We start from the raw sequence: 18,954 nt of genomic DNA, 5'->3' as shown, positions 1-18,954 counted from the left end.
GATAGGGGAATCAAGGGATATGGGGACTAGGCAGGGACTGGGTATTGATAGTAAATGATCAGCCATGATCTCAGAATGGCGGTGCAGACTCAAGGGGCCGAATGGTCTACTTCTGCACCTATTGTCTATTGTCTATTGTATGGGTATTGTCTATGACATTGCATCAAATTTCCAAAACACATATTAGGAAGGATAGGCATTTATTCAAAAGGTGTTAGTTGCTCAGTAGTGGGCTTGTCAAATGGTTTTTATAAAATCTCCTTAGAATATCTTGGATTTAAATGAAATGTTTTATTCAATATAGTAAATACATAAGAAAATATCTATACACATCAGTACAAGTTTACATTGACCATTCCCTTCATGGGTTCTCAAGGTACTACAAAACATCTTGTTTCTTTTTCGTCAGAAATGAATTACTGCAAAATCCAGTGTAGAAGTCTCCATTCTGTGAGCTTATGGAACGGGCTGAAAGACGCAGTTTTTCGGGGGTGGGCAGCGGGAGGCAAGTGGAACGTCTATACTGATACCACTTAGACTTTTTTTTAAAAGCTCATCCAGACAATGCCTGTTTTTTTCCTGATCATATATTATAAATTTTGTTGGAAATTATGATTTTAAGGTTATAGGGGAAAAGCTAAATATATTTTAAACCCATAGGTGTTCTCTTAAAAACCACAGGGTATGTGGGGATATCGGGCAGTGACTTATTCACTGGATTTTACAATATTTTCAAAATTATTTGTTGACTACTGCAACCCAGTTACCCCATCAAGTAGAAGTAAAGCAATTTGGGAGAGAAAATAAAAGCTGGCACTAACAATGTAAAATTGCAGGACTTAAGTGGTAAATCAATCATTTGTGATCCTTAGCAATGGCGCGTGGCCAATAATTGTTATTTTAGTCACATCTTGTAACATCAAGCTTTCAAGTTTCTGATCGAAGTCAGTAAACACACTGAAAGTGACCATAGACAGAATGAACTATTTGAGTCAGTGTTGGTAAAATTGAGGAAACCAATTAGCAGTTCATTTGATTTTGAGAAGAATTAAAACCAAACAAGCTGGATAGAAATCTTGGAAATTTATGGCACAGAAGGCAATCATTCAGCTCATTGTATCCATGCACCCTAAAAAGTACACTATATAAACTATCTTGTGTCCCAGCTGTTGCTCATTAATTTGTAGGCCATTTTACACCAGTCTAAGGTTTGTTTCAGACCTGACCTCACAGGTTGTCCTTGGGAGAACACATTAGTTACAAGTTTGATAACTTCAAGTTTGTCTGAAACACAGTTAAAGTTACCAGAGTTTCCTGTGTGACCACTATCACAAAGTACTCACCAGTGTACAAAGACTACCCATTGCTGGCTTCTTTGGAGTGGAAAAGAATAACTGGGCAATAATAATGCCATTCCAGTATTTCCCACTTGCAAAAAACATGTAACTACGTTTCAGCCACCAACATCTTTTAATGAATAGGAACGTATTCAGACTTCTGCAGCACAGGAACAGGTCCTTCAACACAGCCTCTCTATGCCGACTACCAGTTACCTATTCATGATAATTCCCTTGAACATCACATGGTCTGGTCTGTAGCTTACAATGCCTTGAGAAACCAACGCGCATCCAAATGTTTTCTTTTAAATATGGTGAGAGGTTACTTGTTTCCACCTCCCCTTTAGACGTTATGCTCCAGATCACCCTCTGCTTGAAGAAGTTCTTCCTCAGATTCCTTCTAAACCACCTTTCCCTTTGTCTAACCCTAATCCGTATGTTTTTGACTCCTTTCTTATAGGAAAAATGTTTCATGTCCATGGATTTTTCTATAATTTTGTACACCTCGAATTAGACCACTCCAACTTAAAAGAGAACACACCAAGTCTGTCAAATCTGAAACACTCTGTCCTAGACAACATCCTGACAAACTCCTTCACAGTCCCTTCAGTGCGATCCCATCCTTCCAATAATTCGGTGATCATGATTGTGCACATTACTCCAGATGTGGCCTAACCAATATTTTATAAAGATTGTACCGTACATTCTACATTCTAGGCCTGGCTAACGAAGGCAAATATCCCGTAAGCTGTCTTCACTTGATCTAGTTGTGCTGCCACTTCAGAGAATCCCGGAGCCCGGTTCTTCAATTCCACATTCACTGTGTGTTACCCACCTGCATTAGTCCTCCCAAAGAGCCACACCTCACACTTACCCAAATTACATTCTCCCTGCCACAACCATCTCGTGTTATGCAGCATTTTGAAATTGGTTTATGTTAAGCAAATTTCCCAGGTTTTTTTTTGTCAGTTTTATTCCCCAAACATTAAAATCAGATTGAAGTATATAGATGAAAGAAGCATTTAAAACTCATTAGAAAAAACAGTAAATTGTATTTTCCATCAGTTATATTTTGTTGCCCCTCCCCCCCCCCCCCCGTGCAGTGCTAGATGAGTACATGAGGTGGTTCTGTCCTGTGGTTGACCCTGTCATCATTTTGAGGAAAGTGAGACAACAGAAACACAAACCATTCACCTCTCTCTCTACCCAGCCACAAGCCCCAGATGGGTACCGTGATTGGCTTTTGTTCTGCAATGGCTCTCATGGACACCCAGTGAGCCTGCATATTGCTGTCCTAATGAAGTGAAATTTGATTCGTCCTTGAGAGGAATTATTGTAGTGAACAGTTTCATTTAGCCTTAAAGTAATTTTGAAGCTACTCCACAATCCTACATCAAGTAATTTTACAAACACAAACTTTCAATTCCAATGGATCACGATAGATTTAATTTTTTTAGACTATTTATTGTGTCAGTCAGTTAGAATGCCTGATAATACACTTTCTTAGATAACCTAATATTGTTGGTTTCAGACGGTATCTGCAATAATTGCACTTCCTCTTGACTCAGGGCTTAATTGTACATTTGTATTTGTGATCCTGCTGGCCAATGTTACTGTGGTCCAACACTCCCTGTACCATATTCCAAAGAAACTTCCCAATTTGTTCCTAAATGATTGCATTGGGGTATAATGCTCTCTGTCATCCTCCTCTCCCTCTCACTTTGTCCTTTACTGATTCCCTTCACTAGTTCCTCTCTTTGCAGCAGCAGAAGTTCACAGACAAAAGGCTGAATTGCAGAGTTTGGGGTGCAAGGCCTCTTCTGTAACACACAGTGTCTTGAGATCATGCTGGGTGGGAAACTCTGCTGTGGGGAAGGTGATGTACGTAACTGACACATCAATGAGCAGCTTTCCAACACAGTGATTCCCCGTTCCCACACCTCACCTCCGTAAAAACTGCATTTACCACCTTTCTGCTAACTCTGTCTATATCTCTTCAGCTGAACTCACCTCCCTTACACTCCCTGTCATCTTCAGTAGGGTCTTCATCTCAACTGCAGTGAATATCAGAACCTTTATCACATTATCAAATCCCTCTGTTACTTAACTCTGGATCTTTAAACTTTGACCTGATTATTTTAGCTTTTTTAACTTCCATATTTTCAATGCCAAGGCCAATACTTGTCTTGGACAACCTCCCCCTCCCCCAAACAATACCATTACCCTTCTCTATCTCAGCTTCTTCAAAATTCTGATTAAAACTTCTGTCCCGACTCATTTTTCAACATTTCCTTTAATGCTCCTACCACTGCTCACTGCCATTTTTAGTTTCTGACCAGTATCAAAACAGTTTTCAGAGTTAAAATATAAATGTTCTTTGTTAAAAAAAAGGATAGAAATTACCCTTCCTTTTATACGCAAGGTATGGAAACTAAATTCTGCTTCTGAAATGAATTTCCAAGCATTATTAGGTGACAGTGAAATTCTACCCTGCTTTATTTACCACACATGCTGTGTATGACAACTCTACCCGCTACACATGGCACACCTTTAGCAATCCATCTAGGCACTTGAATTTGCATGCTGAAGTGGTAATATAATGGCTGGTTTTGTAAAAGCTAATTGCAAGGCAACTTTGAAATCTCCATTAAATCTGTTTACCACTGTTTGTTCTTTTAACCAGTCTACACACAGTGACCATGTTATTAGGTACACCTGCTCCTTAATGTAAATATCTAATTGGCCAATCATGCGGCAGCATCTTAACGCATGAAAGCATATAGACATGATCAGGAGGTTCGGTAGGTTTTTCAGACCAAACACCAGAATCGGGAGGAACTGTGACCTAAGTGACTTTGACTGTGGAATAATACTCCAGAACTAAAGCTTTCACTAGAAAGGGCAGATGATGCTGTAGTGCTGAATATGTTCTTTGTGAGAACGGTAACAGAAGCTGTTTCTGATGTCCTCAGGCACTCCCTAACTCATGAGCCTCTCTAGCAATTGCTCATTGTCAATAAAATAAAAACACTATCCTTGTTTGTTTTTGTCTTTTCTGCTTAACACTCTATCACCTTCCTACATTCATATCTCCACTAAGGCAGTCACTTGCTCTGATCTGTCTTCTACATGTCTGAACCTTGGTAGTTTCTCATTTGATGGGTATTAGCTGTTCATCGAATTATGGGAACAACAGTTTCAAAAATTGCCAGTCATGCCAGCAGATAGACAGGACGCATTCACTTTTATCTTAAAAGAACTTCTTTCGTGAGTGAAGTTATTGCCGCTGTAACAAACATACTAAATGCTAATGTGCTTGATAACAGTTCCAGCACTTTCTTCCCTGCCTGTGTGCAGAAGCAGAAAAAACGAATCATAGAATCATAGCTGTTCCTCAGGCATGGATACAGATGAGCTCTACACATGAAACCTAGTCAAAACATAAGGCTCAATTGGGCTAAGTTTGATCAGTCAACCAATTCTGCATCTCCACTTGTTTCAAGTTACATCAAGTATTTAATGCTGCCAGTCCTGTTTCAAGAAATTTCCATTTCAGTTTCTATCACTCAGCATGCTTGTATTTCCACGGTCTCTTCCTTCCAGATTTACTTCACTTTGCCTTAAACATTATTGTTCTCTGGGGAAGTTGGGAAACCTTCAAGGAAGGCAGCAGAAACTCATTCAGCTTAAAAGCTGTATGGATGGGTTGCTGAAGTAGCAAATGACAAACTACCTTATACTAAATATGACTGACAAGTGTTGGTTGTGATTGAGATTTACAATTACACTGTGGAACTGACTCCCTTTCAGAACTGATTATTCATTCAAGAAATAGTTGCAAAAATATCAATAAATGGAAGCAAAACTGTTGCAAAAAATATCCTTCAGAATCATGTGCAAACTATTACAATTGTGTTGTCTACATTTTAATCTATTTTGGGTTCCTCTCTCCGTGACAAGTGGACAACAAATTGCTTTGCCATTAGTATTGTGAAAGCTGGAGGTTGATTGAAAATGTTCCGTCAAACCTTGAAACTCCCCAGAGATTTCTGTTTCCTTTAGCTTTCATGTCAGTGCTTGGAGGAACTGTTTCAATCGTACAGTTTTCAGGAACATTCCCATTCAAAGGCAGCTTAACAATGGTAAGTGCAAACACCTCGTTATTCGTTCATGGGGTTCTGCTGGAGATCACTGGAAGTCCTAATAATTATAATGTTACGGCCTCATTGTTCAAATTTTTCTAACTATTCAAAACCTTGCACAATCTTTTGCAATACAATGATTACGATCAGACTGGTGAAAATATGTTCCAGATTCCAATATATCTCGTGTCTCTAAATCACAAATTAACCTGATCCTTTACATGTCACGAATAGGAAGTCTGTCATAAATGAATTTATGAAGAATTCTGCTTCATAAATAACATAGGGCACCTGGACAAGGCAGACACTAACCTTATTTAAATGAGAATTGATTATAGTTGAACTGCTGCAAATTGATATTAAATATGGATTCTGTGTCCCAAACAAGTGATCAGTTTCATGAATTGTGGTTTAACCAGCCTATTTACCAAATCCTATAGAGAGTTATATTTCAGTTACATTTTCATATTAAAGCCTGCGCATCTGCTGGAAAACAAAACATTTGTAAATGTTCTTGTTTTTCTTGGCAGTGACAATAAACACATCCAAACCCATTGTAACTGATATTGCTCAGACCAAAGGATATTCAAACGCCAGCTACAATCATGAAGAAAGACTAAAGTGCTCAATTAAATATACAGGCTTTAATTGTTTAAAATTGCAGTCATAGTTTCCTGCAGATTTTTAATACCACAGTGAAAGGGTTGATAACATATTTAAAAATGATCCCTCAGGATAAAGCACCACTATGGCTTGAGTGTTGAAGGGCATGTTTTATCCATTATAGAGTCAATTTAAAAACCACGTCTCAAGACAGCTGTATATTATCTTACAGCATAACTTTACAAAAAGTAAACTCAGCAACACAGTGTTAACCAGTCAACCTGACCATTCACCCAGGCCCAGAATACTCACACAATCAAGAAGGCGTGCTTCTGGCATAAGATATAACCGGATTGTTGTCATACAGTATTTAAAATTCAGAAGGAGTTGCAGAATTTCAGGGCAGGTGGAAGTATGCTCTTGTACATAAAGGTGCTGCAGTGCCATTGGAAAACCAAAGTTATTCATATCATTTGGCAAAAGATGCCGTGAAAGGTAATAATTGATCTGTAGGGAACATTACATGGCTGCTGAATTAGGGTGGGTCGGAATTACAGAAATTGCATTTATTCCTGCACATTGTGTTTAAAAGGGAGACTAACCTATCACAATTAAAAGAGAGCATTGGTTAATGCGCAATGGTCATTTCAAACCATGCCATCATTTTCTGTGTACAAGTTGAAAAGGATGTTTTGATTCTGTTCAAATACACTTCCCCTCTGGTGGATACTAGTTGAGCTGTATCCTGGTACAGTGCATCAGTTGCTCTTCATATTTTCGTGGGAGCAATGATGGATTGTTTCTTTAAAGGTTATCTAAAATACAATTTCTTAAAAAAATACAGATAATGATTACAGTGTCTTCCAATGTGATCAGTAGCATATAAAACCTTGGAGGTTGCAGCCCGGGGCAGTGTTTCGATCAGCCAGCAGTAACACAGTGCAATACGATTACGGGCAGCAACAGGACGCTTCCACTAGCCATCATGCCGATGTTATCCGCACTTGGTGAATGATGATGCTCTCTGCAAAAGGTCAGAGGAATAAGTGTGAAAGTAGAATGAGATGGCACTTTAGGAATAATGCGGTCTTCTTTGTCGTCCAATAGGATACTATGTACATGAACAGTAATGTATAAATACCAGAAATTGACCATGCACAGCAGGCCCTCATAATGTGAAACAAAAAGCACAATTCACTTAAACAGTAAAGAATGCTCCAGTCAGAATATTAATCTATTATTTGCAAACACTGGTTACTGTATTGATATTGATCATATTAAGCTAATCTTACTAAAATAAAACAGGTTCTGTTATGGCATATCATTTGATTACATTAAAAAAGATCTGGGGTATTACTGCTGAAATTTTTAAAGTTGGCTTCAGAATAGCCTAGAATTAGTTTAATATGTGTAAGAGTCAGAATGACAACTGTGTGCACAGAGCATGGTAGAATTTGGTACAGTACTGTAAATAGCAACTGACATCAGATTAATTGTTAGTTTTAAATCTGAGATTGTACTTTTTTAGCAAAAATCTGTCAATAAATGTTGGGTTAATGGAATTAGGTTGTAGTTCATCTACAATCTCACTGAATGGTGAAATAGGCATGAGGGAACAATTAAACTACCCTTGATCAGCATTATATAAAGTTATTTTTAGTTGACTTTTACTTAAGAAATTAACTTGCAGATGTCTATTGTCAATAATTATTAACTCATCAATAGTCACCGAGCCATCTGAAAACTGCAAGTCTCATCAGGAGTGAGTTTTATTTGACCCAATAAAAAGGAAGGAGGTGTAAGCGGAGTGGCCATTGTTGAATTTCCTTAGCTTTCTGAGGAAGCAGAGGGGCTGGTAGAGTCTGTTGACATGTGGTTGGACCAGGACAGGCCATTGGTGATACTTACACTGGGGAACTGGAGGCTGTTAAGGATCTCCATGTCAGCACTGTTTGAAACAATAAGAGGCATGTACTCCACCCTGCTTCCTGAAGTTAATGACAAACTCTTTAGTTGACATTGAGGAAAAGGTTGTTGCCTTGACACCATGTCATGCTGATGTCCTTCTCTTTCCTTTACTCCATCTCACTGACATTTGAGAATACCGGTCCACAACAGATGCGTCAACTGCAACCTTGTAGATGAAGTTAGAGCAGAATGTGGCCACGTTGTGAATGTGCAGGGACTAGATTAGCGGGCGGAGGATGCACTGGTATTGTGGATAATCGTGGTGGAGGTATTGATGTCCATCCTTACCATGTGCAGTCTATTGGTCAGTAAGTCAAGAACCTATTTGCTGTGGGAAATGCATCATCCTAGGTCTAGGATTTTGGGGATGAATTTGTTCTGAATCATTATATTGATGCTGCAGAGATGGGGCCGGGGATATGGAATCCGCTGTAGACCTGTTTCTTCAACAGGTGAATTTCAATAGGTTATGTTTGTCTGGGAGGCTGGAGTTAATTTGTGTCAGGACCTGTGCCTTGAAGCACTTCACGATGGTGGATGTCAGAGCCAGATCGACATTAAGGCACATTACCGTATTTTTCTTTGGCAGCAGGACGATAGTGGTGTTCTTAAAGCAGCTGGAAAACTTAGATTGAAGTAGGGAGAGGTTATTGATGACTGCAAGTACCCGCAGCATCTGACTCACACAGTACTAGGCTGGGTACTTCATCTGGGCTGCACCTCTTCCCTGCATCAGTGGCTGTGGGGAAAGGTGCATTGGAAGCTCTCGGGGGAACGGGGTACATTTCATTTCCCTTCTGGTCAAAGCATTTATAGAGCACGTTAAACTCACCAGGGAGGGATCTGCTGTCGCCAGCAATGCCACACCCACGCCATCAAAAAAAACATAAAACGTTTGCTTTGTGCAGGAAATTAAAGCCAGCAGACGCATGGAGTTTGAAGGAATTAGCAGAAATTTTTGCTGATCAATTTCAGTATTGAACTTTGGCCTTTTGTAGCCTCAATTGGAATTAGGTTATTACTGTGTGATGTTTGTAGATACAGTGAGAAGGTTATGTTTGCACACCATTCCATGCATAAGTACACTGAGGTAGTAAAAAGACAAAACAAAACACACAATATAGTGTTACAATTACAGAGGAAGTACAGTGCAGGAAGACACTCTAAGCAAACTACGCAGTTCATACGCAAAGAAAGGAGAGAAGGTTTATATTCATTTTGGGAACTCAATATAGAATTGCACTCACAGGATAGAAAAATCTGTGGTACTGCAGATAAGTCAAAAATGTCACAACGTTTATTGTAAGCAGTATAGAGGAAAACAAATAATCCAGTTATAGATGTGCAGGTATATATATACATGTTCAGGTATAACATTGCTGTTATTTTCTTATGAGCCTGTCTCTCAGCAAGTAAATATGAATTCTTGGTGTAAAGTTGTGTGTGTGCTCCTGGGGCTGAGAGTGCTTTGCTTTCCGAACCCACTAGGTGGCGCATTTGTTCCACCAACGGAGAAAGGTCCAAGTGGTTGAGGGAAAGCAGTATCTGGCAAAGATGCTGGAAATTCAAATGGTCAAAATAGCCAACCCATCAGCCAACATGAAAAGAGATTTTTAAAAATGGTGTTAGCCTTTCTAGCTGGTGACCTTCCACAGAGCTGGTCTTGATTTAAGTGGAGGGAGGAAAGTAAGGAGATGATGTAAAAGGGAGGGAAAAATTAAATAAGCACAGAAAATAAGGTAGGAGACAATAAATTAAGTATGCAAAAAATAGAGAATGAAGAAAAGGTGGGTCCAAAAGAAGCTGAAGATTCCATCTCATTTCATTTCTACTCTTGGTTTTTCCTTTCTCTCTCAGAACAGCTTCCCTGCTGTCCTTCCCACTACAGTCACCTGAAAAATTCTTGTGGTATTAAGAAACAATCTGAACTAATTCTGTAATTTTACTATTTGCTAATGACTCATGATTGGATGATAGAAATTCTATTCAAAATAGCAACAGTGTTCCGTGAGGGGCTCCCCCAGGCTCCCTACACCACCCGTTTAAAAATAGCCCATTCTCTCTCCCCATCCTCTCGATTCCCAGCATACTTGTTAGAGCCAACTGGTTTTCCAGCCCACAACCTCACCAAGCATTGTTCCCATCAATTCACCAGGCAGTTCTCCAAACAAGCGCTGTCTGCACTGTCTGCGTTTTCCTTTACAACATTGGTATTTCCCAAAACGAGTCCCTCAACTTCTATAGCTTCACTTAGATGATTTCAGCACCATCACATCTTTCTCAGAATCTGTTCACAGCCATGAGCACAGAATCCCTTGGATCCTCATATGATATAACACTGCTTGTGTTTTATTAATTTCATTACTACCTCCCCCCTGCCTGAATTGCTCTTAAACTTTCCTCTCTTTCTATGTAAGGCCACAAAATTAGTCTCTGTGGCAGATTTACTTTGGGACTATGGGTGCATATTTAACTCTAATCACTTGAATCATCTTACACATACACAGAGGGCAGTAGCTGGAAGCATGGGCACCCCAGTACTGTAGTGTTTAGCACAAAGCTTTGCAGTACTAGCAACCTGGGTTTATTTCCCACTGCTGCCTGTAAGGAGTTTGTACTTTCATGGCCACCTGGGTTTCCTTTGGGTGTTCCAGTTCAAAGACGTGTCAGTTGGTAGGTTAATTGGTCTTTGTAAATTGTCTTGTGATTAGGCTAGGATTAAATCCAGGCAAAAAGGATCTAGTGCTCTCCGGTGTGTGTGATGAATAAACTCTTCTCAGGCTTCCAGCCAGATACAGGAATTGATTTTAACCAATGTTTCAATGACAAACTTTGCCATCTTCATCAGGGATGATGCCTGTCTAGTCCAGTAGAGTTTATATCCCCATCACCCGTCCCTCCTGATTAGTTATTCCTCATCCAATCAGATTTCTGCTCTCCCAGCTTGCTTACAGTCAAATTCCAATTCTCACTTATAGCGAGACCTTCGTCTTTGTCAAAATTCCTTTCCTCTACTTTTATTTCAATGGCGGTGCCAAAAGCCATAGGTGGTCCTTAAAGCTGTTGGCACTAGGCAGTGGAGTGTGAAGGCTGGGGGTGGGGGGGGTGGTCTATTCTGCGCTCTAACTCATTAAATAAATAAACAAACAAACAAATAGGATGCTATTAATCCTGAAAAGTTGATCTGATGTAAACCTTAGTCATTTGGACCTATTTATTCCACTTTAAATTCTATTCTTTTTTAATTACTGGGTTGAAGTATGGAACTCCCCAGATTCTGCTAACACCAGAGATTCTGCAGATGCTGGAAATCCAGAGTAATGCATACAAAATGCAACAGGAACTCATCAGGTCAAGCAGTATCAATGGAGAGAAATAAACAGTTGACGTCTTGGGCCGAGACCCTTCTACGCCTGTGCCTTATTCAGAATCTCTCTGCAAGCTCACCTAAGCTCCGCTGAATCTTCAAGCTCAGCTGAGATTGAGAAACGAACGGTAACATTGTCAGCAAAGCCCACGACGCTAGAGAGAACCAACATAAAGAGTGGTCCCCACAGTATTTGTTTGCTAGATGATCTCAGTTGTGTGCTGGTCTCCAATTCAGCTGCTTTATCAGGAACTTTGGTTACTTTTCCATCAGAATGTTTGCTGATCACAAAATATTAAAAATCACTTTGCGACTGCTCAGGAGAGAGAGCGGCCCGCGCCTGTGTCGTAACTGTGAACAAAGTCACCGGAAGACACTGAAGCCAGAGTTTTGTTCAGCATTGGAGACATTCCTGGAAGAAAAGGCCTGCCTCAGCCAAATGCTAGTGATCAAAGGACAATTCTATACCCAGTTATAATGTTTCTTCAATGCTTCCTATGAATTGCTCTAATTTTCAGACACCTCTGTCTTCACACCCACACTCCAGACACCCAAAACGAATGTTAACTCTCACCAACTCTGGACCTCATTATTGCATATGTGGGCTTCTATGGTCACATGGAAGATCATTGTTCAGAGCTGCATTTCAAATTCGATCTACAATCCACATTCAGGTCTGAAGACTGGCTGCTGTTAAAATTAGTATTTGCTATGAGAATATGCCCTAGCAACCTGTATGTAGCAAGAATACATTATGATTAGAGATGGGCTATAACTGGCAAGAGAGTCTACCGACCTACACACAATGGTATTATCACTGCAAAATTTCCTACCAAAAGCATTCTTGGTGTCACCATTGATCAGGAACTCAGCTGCACCAACCACTTAAATATCATGGCTATAGGAGCAGATGGTGACAGCAGCATTAGAAAGTCTCCATCTACAGCTGAAAATTTGTTCAGTGTGTAACTATGTGCAGTTGAAAACCTGTTGACAGTGTTCATGCAGCACTCTCTGTGCACTCCAGAATCTGTGATGAGCTAATCTCTGCAAACTGCTGAAGATGGCTGAAGTCTTCCTCCTAACTCCCACTGTGTCACAGCATGTGCAAGGAGCACCAGCGATAAATGTGACCCTGAAAAGCTGCAAATCACCAACTCCAAAGTTTGGAAAGGAAACTGAAGGCAATAACTCAGCTCAACTTCTATCAAAGCCTTCTCCTGATTATTCTAACCAGATAACAAGAAAGCAGCTCTGAGATCCTGTACTATAAGTTGTAAGTTTAGATTCCAAACCCTTCAGCCTTCATCCAGTGCCAATGCTTTTACTGGAACATTTTAGAAAGTAGTGGAGGTCATAAGACATAGGAGCAAAATTAGGCCATTTGGCCCACCGAGTCTACTCTGCCGCTCAATCATGGCTGACTTATTTTCCCCCTCAACACCATTCTCCTGCCTCCTTCTCATAACCTTTGACACCCTGATTAATCAGCAATCTATCAACCTCCACTTTTTGTTTACCGGACAATTTGCCCTCCACACCCATCTGTGGCAATGAGTTCTACAGAAACACCACCCTCTGGCTAAAGAAATTCCTCAGCATCACTGTTCTAATAGGACATCCTTATATTCTGAGGATGTGCCCTCTAGTCTGAGACTCTCCCAGCATGTCCGTGGCCACTCTGTCCATGCTTTTTTTAATATTCAGTAGGGTTCCCCTCTTCATTCTTCTGAACTCCAGTGAGTATTGACCCAGAGCCATCAAACGCTCCTCATAATTTAACCTTTCTTTCCCAGGATCATTCTTGTAAACTCCTCCGGACCTTCTCTAATCCCAGCACATCCTTACTTAGATAAGGGGTCCAAAATGTAGCCCTCCAACTCAAGTTCATTTTGTTCTCAGTTGAGTTATTGACCTCACCTTTCCACAGCTTTTCTGATACACTTGCATCAGATACTAAAGATGGCAGGTCCCCAAGATGTCACTAACCCAACCCTGCCTGCTCCCAAACCAGTTACAGATACAACCTCACTCTCCTACCCCAGTACTTTTCAGAGTTGAAATGTTCAAGTACCTGGGACTGAGAGTGTACAGCATTTTCACAGAACAATAACACATTTCAAATTTCCAAGATGGTGACGCGACACAGCTTGCAGCAGCCACTCTGGAGCTGATTATCTGTTATTTGTGAAGTGGGGTGCCGTGCGCAATCCTAATCGATTGAAAATGGATGTGGGAGCGCGGAGGAGCATCGGGAAATCTCCAGGAAGACCTTCTTCGTTGCTGCTGCTGCTGTGGGGTCCGGGAGTCTGCTGGGAAGAACAGGCCCCCAGTCCTCAGGGTTGTGTTGCTGATGGCCATTGGCGGGGCCATCTTAATATGCTTGGCAGAGGATGGTGCTCGGAGAAGCTGTGCTAGAGGGGATGGTCGTCGGCTCGGAGGTTCGACGGACTCGGAGTCCGCTGCGGTCAGGTCGCTTTCGATGTGTGCTATGTCTGCGAGGCTGAGTCGGGCGGCGCCATGGAAGTCCATAGCGGGGGTACTCCCTTCTGCCGCCTGCGTGGGATGACGAGTCTGTCGGGACCCTGGGGACTTGTGGAGACTGTGTGGTGATTTCTTTTGAACTTATAGTCCTTTAACATCTTTGGACTATTTTTACTGTGCCCATAGTCTGCTTTTTATCAATTATGCTATTGTTTGCACTGTTGTAACTATATGTTGTAACTATGTGGTTTTGTGCAGGTCTTGTAGCTTTAGTTTTTGTCTTATTTTGTCTGGTGGGATTGGAGCTCCTTTCCGGGGAACGCGCTAAGACGGTAGCGCGATATTAATACGCAGTAGCCTCTCCGGACTCTGGATTGGGGATTGCCAAACGTTACATAGATTTTCTGGTGTAGTCTGTTTTGTCATGTGCTTTTGTGATATCATTCTGGAGGAACGTTGTCTCATTTTTTAACTGCATTGCATTTGTGGTTTCTTAATGACAATAAACTGAATCTGAATCTGAATTTCATCCCTGCTAAAAATTTGGACACACTGGAACAAAGAGAAACCAAGAGCTCCTGAAATACATCACTTCCTCACTAAAGCTGCCACCTAGACCATTGATGATCTCATAGAAATTGCACCTGGGACCCATGATGGAAGTCAGTAAACTACTTGGTGACTTTCCTCCTGCTAACCCAGGCAAGAGAGTTGGCCACAGCTAACTTTTGGTCTTTAACTACCAGTCTGTTTGAAAGGCTTCACCAGAGCTACAGCACATCTCCATGTGAGGCAACAGGAAAAAAAAACACAGAGCCAATAACTCACAGTAAAACTGCATAAACTATAAAGTTCTTCCAGTCTGATTGCTATGGTCTCTGAAGAGAAATTAAGACACACCACACTTGGAGCAGTGTGTTAAAAAGAAACAAAACCTGAGGACCATCTCCATCAATCTTTAGCTTTGGCCTTTCAGATTTATTAAATGGAGAATTTCTAACTCCGTTCCTCAGAGACACCACCCCATCTGAAACTTCAATGGAAACATTTAAACAATCTCGTAAACCTCTACAGCACAAAAGTTATATTGCACGGTCAAACTCTTTTTCACAGAACAGCACATGACTTAGATTTGACTTCCACTCACAAGTTCTTTAATTTTAATTATTTTCCTTTAGTTACATTTTACTTCAATTCACAACACCTTCTTACAGTTTATATGCCCGCATCCTTAACTTCATAAGTTATATTTGTAGTGCCATGGTTAAGATTTTTATTGCTATTTTGAGAGATATTTTATTTTAACAAGTTTTGTGTAAAAGCCATGTGTCCTGATGGTAAGAGTATTTTGCTTTTGGCTAAAGTTAAGGAGGCATGTTCTCCAACTTGGGAATGTTGTGTCAGCCAATCAGAATTGTGGGGATGTAGAGAAGGTTTTAGAGAGCTGGACAGGAAGACATTTCTGAAGAACAGTAGTCTTGTTTGGGGTCCTTTTTGGAGGGAGCTGCAGGGCGAGGCACGAGGGAAGATGCAGCAGGGTGCAGTTGGAAGGAGAGTCCCCATTGCCTGAAGTGCTTTGAGCAGATGAATGGCTCCAAGGAGGAAGGGCCAATACTCTGAGAGAGCCAGTTCATTGGAGATGGTCTTGGAGGGAAATTCAGGCTGTGGTGTGTGTTTTCATGCAGACCGTGGGTTCCGCGCATGAGTAAAGCGATGCTCCTGATTACTCCGGAAACGAGCTCCAACGCTTAAGTGCACATTGGACTGGTTTAACTGTAATGGGCCTTTTCATTGTGCTTTCCTTATTTCTGTAACTGTCAGTTTGGTAAATGTACTTTTTTATCATTTCTGGGTTACTGATAACTGTAAGGGCAGTACCCGACGATCCCCAAATCATTCTGACCCTAGACACTTGCTGCTTATGAAAGGTGACCTTCTCACTGATGAATCACACAGCTGTTAGCAGAGATAGGTACAGAGTTAAGTTGGTGTACGAGCCCTGGTGAGAAGGTTACTTACACTATATTATTTATGTGACACATGCGTACATCCATGTTCAGGGGTGGAATGAAACATCCCGTATATCTTATGGCTGGTTTTTCAGACTGTAGGAGGAGAAATAAGCGGTCTGGCCCTTTGACCCTGCTAACCATTCACCACGATTATGACTTATCTTCTACCTCTGCTCCGGCAGCTCCTTATAACCCCAAATCTATTGATCTCTGATTAAAAAGAATCTACAGTCCTCCCAGGCAGAGAAATGTGAACATTTTCACCGATGGTTGAAGTTCAATCCTCATTTCAGTCTTGACTGATGTGCCCCTTATTTCAAGACAGTGACTGAGATTCCAGAGTCCTCAGCTGGGGCAAACATGCTGCTGGCATCCAAAATTTAGAAGTTTAGTCCACAAGATCCGTTCAAAATCTACACACAAACTCTGCCCAGTCATTAGATATGGTATTAGATAAATCAATGTGGCTCGTTGTAGTTTAGAAATTGATAGGCTGTTAAACTGCTGCAGAAATCACAAATACTGGAAGAGTTAAGTGATTCAGATCAGATTGGCAGTGTCTGTAGCTCAGATACAGCACCGTCTTTGGTGGATAACTTGGCTGCCCAGACCTCAAATTAATCATTCATTAACTATCCAGGCAACATCCAGAGACCCTACTGGTGTGTGGTCACTTGTTATCGCACAGTGAATTCCCAATTGTGTTATGCAACAGGAGGCCAGGACTGAGCCAACTTCTCGTCCACAGCAGGCACAGATCTCAGGATCACCATGGAGAGACTATGGCTGGATGGATGCTTACACAGTAAATGGTGCATAGTAGCAGTGAGAGATAGGGGAGGAAGTAACTTCACAAAGTCTTTTCATAATTGTCATTCAAAGGCATATCCTGTCAAGCTGTTTAAAACTGTATTTCAAAGTAGCTATGCATAACAGGGTGGTGAGAATGATATTTCATGGATCAATGAGGAAATTCAGAAGTTCTGTTATTTCTGTCAAACTCTCCATTTGTGAACTTACATAAACTGACATAAAAACAACTTAAAGTGTTTTACTGTAAGTCTGTGTGGAAAACAATTTGCCAAGCTATTAAAAAAAAGATAGATCTCAGAAAAGAGCTGGGCCAGTGCCAGTTTATAATGCAGCATTCCCTCTGTTCAGGGGCAGAGAGTGACGACTGCCGGTTCTGCTTACACTCTCCCTGTAGGATTTGGTCCTGAGTGCAGCCCAATTCATCAGATTTGAAACCTCTCACCAAACTCTGTAATAGACAGATCTGCTGACAACCCAACTATTGTTGGCAGAATTGCAGATGGTGATGAGAGGGCACACAGGAGCGAGACAGATCAGCTCGTTGAGTGGTGTCATGGCGGCAACCTTGCACTCAACATCAGTAAAAGCAAAGAACTTCAGGAAGGGTAAGATGAGGGAACGTACACCAGTCCTCATCGAGGGATCAGGAGAGGAAAGAGTGAGCAATTTTAAGTTCCTGAGTGTCAGTACCTCTGAGACTCTATCCTGAACCCAACATATCAATGAAGTTACAAAGTAGGCACGACAGCAACTATATTTCATTCGGAGTTTAAGGAGACGCGGTATGTCACCAAAGGTACTTGGAAATTTCTACATGTTATAATGGAGAGTATTCTAACTGGCTGCATCACCGTTTGGTATTGGGGGGGGGGGACGCGGGGATGCTACTACACAGGACCGAAGTAAGCTGCAGAGAGTTGGAAACGTAGGCACTAGCTCCGCAGTATCTTCAAGGAGTGATGCCTCAAAAAGGTGGCATCCGACTTTAAAGGCCCCATCACCCAGAACTTCTCATTGCTACCGTCAGGAAGGAGTTATAGAAACCTCAAGACACACATTCAATGATTCAGGAACAGCTTCTTCCTCTCAACCTTTACACCTTCTGTCTCCTGTTGTAGTTTGTACGGGCAAACTTCCTTCCGATGTAATGGGTTGTCGGATTGCCATAAGCTTTCCTGCACCCAGTCATGGAACGGGTTTGCACTATGTGATCTGTCAGCCTATAGGTCAGTTAGCAAGTCCTCCCACCACTCCAAACTGTAGAGAGTGTAAAGAATCTTTGGACAAACCATTACAGTTTTAAATGCCTTGCGATCCCTCTGAACTTCCGTTTTTAATTTTGCAGAATCTAAGCAAATCTTCGCATTGAAGCATGCAGAAAACGCAGTGAGAGTGGCCTTGGTTAATTTGGGAATTTGTCTCCAGAATTACAAAGCATCACTTTCTTCTCTGTTACAACTCAGTATCAGTGTTATTGTAATGCTAGTTTTCATGACCACTAAACACAAAGTTAGTACGTTGTTAGACAAATTAGGAGCAGGTGAAAAAGTTAGTTTGTGGTGTGTGTGGGAGCGGGGGGTGAGTCTACCAACAAGGGGTGATCTCCATGGTCGCAGTAAGACCTCCACCTACCCCCAAGGCCTCCACGTTCAGCCCTTCCCCCCAGCCTGCGGGGCTGAACTGCTGAGCGGACACTTCTTCAGTTCAATTCTCATTGACTGGCTTTCAGCACGAGATTCATACTTTGTCACACCTCCTGCTGCCACTACAGGCTTTCCTGCTTTCATACCTTTTGACATGGGGATGCGGGTGGGTGCGGGCCGAGGTGCTGACCCCTCCTGTGCTCCCTAAAAGGGAAAGGAAGAAAAAGACATTGTTAACATTCTGTTCAAAAATGCAAACCTTTGATCGCAACCCGTTGTTTTAAATAAGAAGCTTCTTGATTGATAACATTGGACAACAATTTTTTTTTCAGAAGTGCTGCATCCTGAGGAAGTGTTTTTGTTTATTATAGACGGCTTGAAGCTGAACACAAATCTAATTTCAGACTACTTGTATCACTTAGGAATTTGGAGAAACAAGAAATTAAACACATTGGATATAATGTGCTGACACTTTGCAATAGTACAACTAAGCTAAAAATGTTTTGTTGATTATTTTCTGAGGCTTCTCAATTAAGTGTCCAACAATCATCAGCCGGCATTTATGGATTCCAGTTGCCCCGATAC

The 18,954-nt window shown here is 41.3% G+C and overlaps 1 protein-coding gene across 5 annotated transcripts in view; it reads right to left on the bottom strand.

The window, feature by feature from the left end:
• Positions 1–2,050: 2,050 nt before the first annotated feature.
• The window catches only part of LOC132403223 (filamin-A-interacting protein 1-like), a 381,794-nt gene continuing 364,890 nt past the window's right edge, over positions 2,051–18,954 (bottom strand). For 4 of the 5 annotated variants that reach the window (XM_059986627.1, XM_059986629.1, XM_059986630.1 and 1 more), the window contains 2 exons: positions 18,359–18,573; positions 2,051–7,106 (listed from right to left, as the gene is read on the bottom strand). In XM_059986627.1, the coding sequence (XP_059842610.1) occupies positions 18,376–18,573 (198 nt within the window). In that variant the 3' untranslated portion in view covers positions 2,051–7,106; positions 18,359–18,375. The remainder of the gene's footprint in view (positions 7,107–18,358; positions 18,574–18,954) is intronic. The other variant, XM_059986628.1, reaches the window with a different exon arrangement.

The sequence above is a fragment of the Hypanus sabinus genome, chromosome 12 (assembly GCF_030144855.1).
Source record: "Hypanus sabinus isolate sHypSab1 chromosome 12, sHypSab1.hap1, whole genome shotgun sequence".
In the NCBI taxonomy this organism is placed as follows: Eukaryota; Metazoa; Chordata; class Chondrichthyes; order Myliobatiformes; family Dasyatidae; genus Hypanus; species Hypanus sabinus.
Note: the sequence above shows the minus strand (reverse complement) of the source record. Positions and strands in the feature narration are given on the sequence as shown.